We start from the raw sequence: 8,439 nt of genomic DNA on the forward strand, positions 1-8,439 counted from the left end.
CTCTAAGATGACATTCAGCAAAGCCTTATTAAAAAGATGAGGTCTTCTATACGGCTCCTTAATATAAGGCCCCACACTTTAAATTTTCTCAGGTCTTACATCGATTGTGGATTATTATGCTAGTTGTGTGGATATGACAATTTGGTCATAAGGAACATCCCTTCTTCACTCAAGTTATTTGAACGACTTCTAATGCTTTTGATGATTATATGGCACCTATTCTCACCAAGCCTATTCAAATGGATTTGTGCCAAGGGTAGAAGCTTTGGGTTGATTTGGTGGGACCCTAATCCACAATACGTTTGGGATATCAATAAAATCAAGGGTCACTTTCATCTTCGTGATATGGAAATAAAATGGACGAAATCTATTCTCTCTCATAATATCATATCTAGGGACAGGTGGATGATATGGTATTGGCTCTTTTATCCTAATCAATTCCTAAACAATGATTTGCATGTAATAATCCCCAAACCAAAGTGTCATGTATGCCACCACTTAATCCTAATCAGTCCCTAGACAATGATTACTATGATTTACATGTACTAGCCCTTTAATCCTAATCGGTCCTTAAAGTATGATTTGCATGTAAGAATCCCCAAACTTTAGCTAAGCCTTAAGGGAAAAGGGAGGGGGGAAAGAGGATGATAGAAGTCTCCCGCCCTTTTGCAAAATCACACACTCGCACACTCAGACTCACACACGACCACCTCTCTCTCTCTCTCTTCTCTCTCTCTGTGCCCATCCATTCATCCATCCCATGGGTAATCCATCATCAGTCTGCTTTGTTTCAGCATTCATGATTGGTTGCGTTAATGGTCTGTCGCTCCGTCTCATCTTTCTTTTCTGTGTCTGCGCTGCTTGCCTGTGTTTTTTAATGCAGATGAATCGGAGTTTCTCTACGGTGACATTTTCGAACATCTCGAAGATGGGCAAGCTGTTATTAAGACCTCCTACCACGAGGTATTGTGGTTAATTTGATCTATTCTGTTGTACCAATGTATGATTAATGAAGCATTGCAGTTTGATCTCATCTATTCCATTGTGCCAAAATTTTTCAGTATGTGACAGCTGAATTTATATGCTTAAGGCAGCATCATAGGGTGTCTTTTTAATGCTGCGATACTCAAGTCTTGAATATGCGTCCCCTCTGCTGCAATCTTTGTTGCAATAGCTTGAATTGATAAGTTGATGGTTGATGATTTTATTTGCAATTTGATAACACACAAACGCACGCATTTTTGCCATTGTGATCACTCCTCTATCAGATCAATATAGAGCATGTTCTAATCCGTGTAACCACGACCAAAAAGAACTTGCGTACACTTCATGAAACTACTGTTCCACATTAGACCGATTTTCCAAAATCATGATTAGTGTGACCATGGGGATACAAAGGCAACATGCTGCTGTTCTGTAATAGATCAATAGTAGAAAATCCCGATCAGTTTAACAACTACCATCAATAATGCACATACCTGCACACACTCATTTGGTGAAACCGCATTTGATTTATTATTTAAAAGATCATGATCAGCATGACCATGACCAGACTCATCCGCTTGTCATAAGTAGTATTGCTCAACTTGATTATAGATGTTTGAAGAGATGCAGAGTTACGACAGTCAAACTTCCCATTGATCAACGAACCATCATAGTTGATTCTATCTATTCTCTTGTACCAACATACAATTAAGGAAGCGTTGTAGTTGAGCTCATCTATTCAGTTGTACCAATGTTTTTGAGTATATGATAGCTGACATTACATGCTTAAGGCAGCATCATAGGGTATCTTTTTAATGCTATGATACTCAGATTTTTTTTATCAAACCAACAAACCCCACGACCCCCCCCCCCCCCCCCCCCCCCCCCCCCCCCCTCCCCTGGTCTTTTCCCAATCTACTTCCACAACTGCAATCTTTGTTGCAATAGTTTGAATTGATAAGCTGATGATTCTGTTTGTGATCTGATAACACATGCATTCATGCTATCTCCTGTCTGTGGTTTCTTTGCTGTCATGGAAAAGTTGGAGGAGCGCATACAGCATCTCACGCAGGAAGGTCAACAGCTCAGGTTGCAGATCGATGATCTCAAGTCACAGGCAAGTGGAGGTTCCCATTGAAAATCTGATTCATTGTCACCTGTCTTTTTGCTTTCTTATGTGTTGCCCATGCTGTTATATATGCAGAATGAAACACTCTCAAAGCAAAATGAAGTGCTCATCCGAAACATCTCCTGTCTGTTCAAGGTGAACCACATCTTGCCTGCAGAGTCCAAGTCAATTAAAGCATAAGAGGACAATGAATGCTCAATTTGGTTCACTGCTTGCACTGGCATGGATGTCCAGACTGCGAAAATGGAGATAGCTCGGAAAGACAAGATGATTAGGAGCCTCCAGGAGGAAGGGTATTCTCTCTAGAACATCTTATGCCAAGAAATTAGTTTTTGAAATGCAGGATAATTGACTTGATGCATGTGTGGGAGGCTCTCTACCTTTCATGACTGTTTGCCAACATTTTTTAATCAGTGAGATGAAACTAGGTTACAACACACATGACACGGGACTTGAAAGATGGTGGCAAAAGGGCGGTGATGTTACTAACCGTGAATGATAGGTTTTCATATCCAGGATTTTGCATAGCTTGGATAGATATAGGGGATTTATGGGGCTATTGCTCATCTTCTGAAACACTTGTGCAAGTTGTACAAAGGGCTATTACTCATCTTCTGAAGCTTTTAAGTGTAAGGTGTTTGGCATTGTAGAAACTTAAAGCAGTCTGCAAATGGACCAGAAAGGGAGCTGCAAGGAGATAGATTGGCAACAAACAAGTATGGCACCAAAAGGAAATCTGTATCTTCTGGCAACACAGGAATGGATGACTCCAAGGAGAGGGAGAACTTATTGCCATTATCCTGCAATGGGGAATCTTCCAAGAAGCGGGGGCATCCTGATGATGAGTTCCCACATCATTCAAAACCCCTTGACTTGGAAGATGGTGAATTCAAGTCTCATTCGGTTGCAGAGAGGTTTGACCATGGTGACAAAGCAAGGAACGAAGCTCTGAATTGCAGGAATAAGGATCATGATGACAGGAAGGGGCCACAAAATAACAGCATGAGAAGAGAAACAGCAACAGATGCTTTTAAGGAAAGGAGGAAGGAAAGACTGGATCACCGACACCATGACTCAGATAAATCGGGCAGGGATAGGGAAAGTGGAGCCCGGATCAGAGAAAAAGGTGCTCAAAGCTCCTCTAAATTTGAGCATGGCAGGGGACACATCAGATACAGTATTGAAAATTCTGACAGGAAACTGGAGCACAGAAGTAGATGAGAATCATGATAAGTCCCATGAATTATGAACGGAATTCATAGAAAACCCAAAAAGGTCTCAGGGGAAGAGATACCATGGGAAATTTGTGCTCTGGGCTGGCATGTAAGTTGAGCAGGTTATTCTCACTACTGGGATGCTGCTTGCTATCAATGTCGGATGAAGACATGCAAGCCTAGTTACAATTTTGATTGGGTTCTACAGCAAGCTTTTTGGAACCAATCATTGAATGGCAAGGCTGAATTTATTCAGGCAAATTCTCAAGGTTCAATTGTTTACTTGATTTGTAGAATGAAAAAGTTCCCTTCTAAAATGCCTTACAAATTCAATTGGTCTAAACGATGGTAAATGCCATTACCAATCCACCACACAGCTGAAATCTTCCGATCTTCAGCTATTGATGACTGAATATGCTTAATATTCTACCATCCTAATCAAGGCACATTGGATGGACTTAGGGTTTAGGGTTCAGCTATTGATGACCGAATATGCTTAATATTCTACCATCCTAATCAAGGCACATTGGATGAACTTCTTATGAGTTTCATAGGTTTGATGATGCAACCTGCATCATGATACCATGAAATGAGTAGGATCATAAGTATTTTCACTAGGTAGGTGCATTCATATGCTAGTACAAGACATCTGGCGCGACCTTCTGTGATAACATGTCACTATTTTCTTCAGTGGCAATGATCCTTGGCTCTGGTTTTGTCGATTGAATCTAGGTTTGACCTCGTCCACTGGAGGGTAATCATGCCGTAGTAAAGAAACTTGCATAGCACAAGCAGGACATGCAGATGGGCATGTAGCGTATGTTATACACAGGCAACATGTTTCTTTTCTGTGGTGGCTACCATATGAATACATTACTCGTAATTATATCTATAATATTATCAATAAATTGCCTACAGAGCAGTTCACTGTTATTCCAAGGGGCATGCCAGAGCATTTAAGGAAGAACCAGAGTTTTAATGACTCTATCATGCCCTCTACTGAGCAGTTTATGCTGTGAAGCTAGACTAAATACTTAAAAAATCATGTTTCTAACAGTGACCCAACTAAACCTGGGATCCATGCCTTTCAATACTGTCATTCTACAAACCACAAATAGTCTGCAAGACCACTAGCCTAACCAAGAGTTTTTGCTACTCCTCCCTAGGCCTTGACTCGTGGGACAAACTTCTTGAGATTTTGTGTTTGAACAGCAATTTCCAAACTTTTAAAATTATCTCTTAAATTACCTGCCCTCTGAAGCTTACTCATGATGACTTAAGCGTTCAGAGCTTGCACATGTATCTTCCTAAGAGCCCATCTTGGCCTAGTTCATATAGACATAATCCAATGAATGGGTACGGTTTGATCTCAAGCAATAGTCATTGCACTTGTGACTTTTTTATGGGTCTCTTTGACTCGTACATTTTCTAGGATTTGAGCTATGTACTCCACACAATAGGGTGTAGCTTCAAACTAGAGGAGCCTGGCTTTTTGAGTTGAGAACAAGGGGGTGTTTGGTAGATTATCATCAATTCCTATTGTAGGTTGTACATTGGTCACTTGTGACATGTGGTCTTCCATATAATGCCAAAATGAGAAATTAGACTCTAGGAAAAGCAGAAGTCATTGAGCAATTCTTTGTGGTGCAAGAATTGTTTAATTAATGCATTAGAGCTTGATGATCAATAGAAAACAAAAATGAGGTGGCTTAAATGTAATGTCTAAACTTGTCAATGGCATAAACCATCTTTGATAATTTTCTTTCAATTGTTGCATAATTTATCTTTGCATAATTGAGTTGTTGGCTAGCAAGGTTCACATGAAATTCAGGGATACTTGTTGGGTTTACACAAAGCCACTCTAATAGTCATCTTGGATGCATCAATGTGCAAATGGAGAGTGATGGTCCAATGTTGGGTTTGTAGAATGGGTGCAAAGACAAAGAGTCTTCTTTGGCTTTTCATCAGCTTGTTGGCATAAGTTAGTCCATATGAACTCTACCATGAGTTGGTAGCAATGTTTAGTGATTATTGCATAGTTTAAGACCAAGTGCCTATAGTGTCTTGTGTGTTCAGGATTGTCTCTAGCTCTAATAGTGGCTAGAACATCCATCATTAGACAAGTTGGGTTTTTGCTAGATTCAGTTCAAATGGGCCTTTGTTAAGTCCTCTTTCTATCATTAGACAAGTTGGTTTCTATTAGATTCAGTCCATATGGGCCTTGGTTTGGTCTTCTTTCTAAATGTTGCCTAGTAGGCTTAGGTGATCTCTAATCTTGTTGTCTAACATCTTGTCTAATAAGTCTTTGAGATGTAGGATGTCTTCCCTTCTGCTTTTCTTGGATATGGATAGTTGGTAGCAATATGACCTCTTTCTTTGCAAATGAAACATTTAAAGTTTTCTTGTATGTTGCTAGGTTATATTCTAGGTTGTAGCCTTCTTGGAGATTGTCTAAGCTTATAGCTTAATCATAATCATATTTAGATTTCCTAGTGCTACTACAAAATTTGAATTACATGATCTTCTAGTCTTTTATAACCTTGTTTCTCAACCTTACACAAACACCTTGGGAGGATTTACAACTTGTTGTCTTGTGATTTTAGTAACCATGTTGACTACAGTAGACATTTGAGTAGTAGGTACATCAAACCTCTATTGTTTCAACCTCATTTTTAGCTTTCTTTGCTTTTCCTTACTTATTTTTACTATTTCATCTAATGTATTAGGGTTCTTTATCAAAATGCTTTCTTTGATTTCAAGTGTGAGAAGAGAAATAAATTTGTCATTTTTCAAGAACATGTTTGGAGTTTATTCCATTCCATGTGTAACATGTATTTGTTTCTCTTCAAACCTAGTAGCAAACTTAGCCACTTTCTCATTTGCTTCCTAATGCATTCTTTCTAAGGCTTTTCAAAAATTCTTAGGAGTTTGTCTTACAGTAAACTTAGCAATAAGACTAGCTTTAACTTCATTCAAATTTGCCCTTACTTCTTGAGCTAGTGAATCCTACCATCTTGAAAAACCCTCAAGCAATATGTCATCATTTTGAGTTTATTTGCATGGATGTTTCTATCATTGTCAAAAGTTATCCATTCCAAATTGTTTAGGAACTTATGAGCATCCTTATTTTTTGTTTGAGAAAAATGCTCATATCCAAGAGTATAACCATGCTTGAGTTTGCCTCTCGGATGGACTTCTATCCTGACACTTCCAAACTGAAAAGATTAGAGAGACCTTGAAGTGGGGCATCGATCTATGGTAGATGAATCAACAATTGGCCTCTAATGATGACTAATCCAAACCACATGACAAAGATTGATGATCTTACCTATTCATAAACTATCCAAGTTGGTCCAATAGTCGACAAATTAGATAGGCTATAGGCCTTTTTAAACCTTATACAATTGCTTATATCTTGCATGTAGGTATACTCAATTATAAATGTCTAAATATTGATAAAGCCATTTTAGAAATAGAAATCTTTGATACATTCAAATTTGATACTTTAAAAAAATTTAAATATCTCAAATATTCAATAAAATTAGAAATGTGGAATACATCCAATAAGGTGATAGAGAAGTTTTCAATCCACTTTTGATAATAATTGAATTTAATATTGATTCCTAAGACAATATACGTACAACATCAACAAGGAAACTTCATGCTAAGAATTTGGAATTGCTTTCATCAAAATCTTATACTTTTCTCAACACGACCAATTGACTACAACAAATACACAAATTCCTAAATTTGTACAACACTCTAGGAGCAATTAGACTTTTCAAGAGCATCAAAATGACATCTTCCTCATATTTTTTTCTTGTTATTCAAAGTATACAACAATGGATTAGCATGTTTTCTATTCAACAATTGCCAAATTATATCATCCTTGCCATCTAATCTATTAAAGCTTTTAAAAATTCATTGATAGCAACTATAGATTTAATTTTTAAAAATGAACTGGGGTGAATGTTGATCCTTCTTTCGTTCTTGGCCTATAGACATTAGAAAAACTATCATAACATTATTATCCTCTATTGCAAAACCCATAGAGTAGATATATTACTTTGTGACCAAAGCGATCACAACTGTCACTAGAAACTATGAATTACCAATAGTATACCACTTGTTATAACTACTTTAAATAGGCCACACATTAGATGATTATGATGTAGAGAACTTCTATAATCGAGAAGAAAGATAAAATGGAGGAGAATCATAAAATTCCTAGTTGTTATTATCCATCTCTATAGAGGATACCATAGGGAACGTTGCACATCAAAATTCCCAAAGAACCAATTGCTACTTCACTTTCATTTGTTGTTGCTGTGAAATTAGAACTAGGCTAAAGCTCTACTTGATTTCTATACATTTCTCAGGCAGATCAAAATTTTCCTCTTCTTCTATCCCCATCATGCTTAGGTACACAACTAGTTGAAGTCCAAGTAATTGTCTAAAAAAAAAAACCCCCTCTAAAATGTAGATTTTTCCCAAAGAGTAAGCCCACACTTGACAAACATGCACAAAACTTTAATACTTTAGTTTGATTTCTAAGCATACTTACAAGTAATTTATTCTAACCCCCAAACTTCCCATACTCTATTGGGGGTATGAATTTATTTATTGGATTCACCTTTGTACATAGTTTGCATTATGGTTGGCACCTAATGCTCCATGTGAAGATTAGAGTTTTTTGTCTACCAAAGTGTGTGATGATGTATGTGCATGTGCAATTGCTCTCCTTAGGGAATGTGCTTGCCTCACATGTGTGATGATTCAAGTGCATGTGCAATTGGGAGATGGATCTAATGATATACAAGTCGAGGCTCCCTAAGTATGTCCCATTCTTGAGGACTCAATTTGATGAAAGGGAGGTATGGTGTTCCTACCAAAAGGATCACTATAACTTGAGGACCCCTAAGTGCATTGGATGTGATTATGTGTACTTTTTTCATTTTCTTTTTCATTCTCTCTTTTTTAAAGAGGGATTTTGTACAAGGCCTTAGGGATTGGGTGAAGGAGAGAGGGAGGGAGAAACAAAGCGATTTATATAGGTGGAGATGGTATCAGATGGAAAGTTGACATTTTCGTGGGATATTAGGATGCATGTTG

The 8,439-nt window shown here is 37.8% G+C and overlaps 1 protein-coding gene across 1 annotated transcript; it reads left to right on the top strand.

The window, feature by feature from the left end:
* The first annotated feature begins 665 nt into the window (after nucleotides 1–665).
* On the top strand, nucleotides 666–3,588 carry LOC148035962 (uncharacterized). The gene is made up of 6 exons (XM_087679054.1): nucleotides 666–764; nucleotides 884–963; nucleotides 2,027–2,101; nucleotides 2,189–2,248; nucleotides 2,348–2,406; nucleotides 2,764–3,588. The coding sequence occupies exons 1-6, from the start codon at nucleotides 761–763 to the stop codon at nucleotides 3,332–3,334; spliced, it is 849 nt and encodes a 282-aa protein (XP_087535180.1). The 5' UTR covers nucleotides 666–760; the 3' UTR covers nucleotides 3,335–3,588.
* The last annotated feature ends 4,851 nt before the right edge of the window (nucleotides 3,589–8,439 follow it).

This window comes from Lygodium microphyllum, chromosome 5 (genome assembly GCF_053477565.2).
Source record: "Lygodium microphyllum isolate KBCC chromosome 5, Lygodium_microphyllum_v1.1.10, whole genome shotgun sequence".
In the NCBI taxonomy this organism is placed as follows: domain Eukaryota; kingdom Viridiplantae; phylum Streptophyta; class Polypodiopsida; order Schizaeales; family Lygodiaceae; genus Lygodium; species Lygodium microphyllum.

Coding starts and splice junctions, on each gene's coding strand:
- LOC148035962 (XM_087679054.1), top strand. Junction 2,102..2,188: donor TCGATGATCTCAAGTCACAG/GCAAGTGGAGGT, acceptor TTATATATGCAG/AATGAAACACTCTCAAAGCA. Junction 2,407..2,763: donor AGGAGCCTCCAGGAGGAAGG/GTATTCTCTCTA, acceptor TTGGCATTGTAG/AAACTTAAAGCAGTCTGCAA.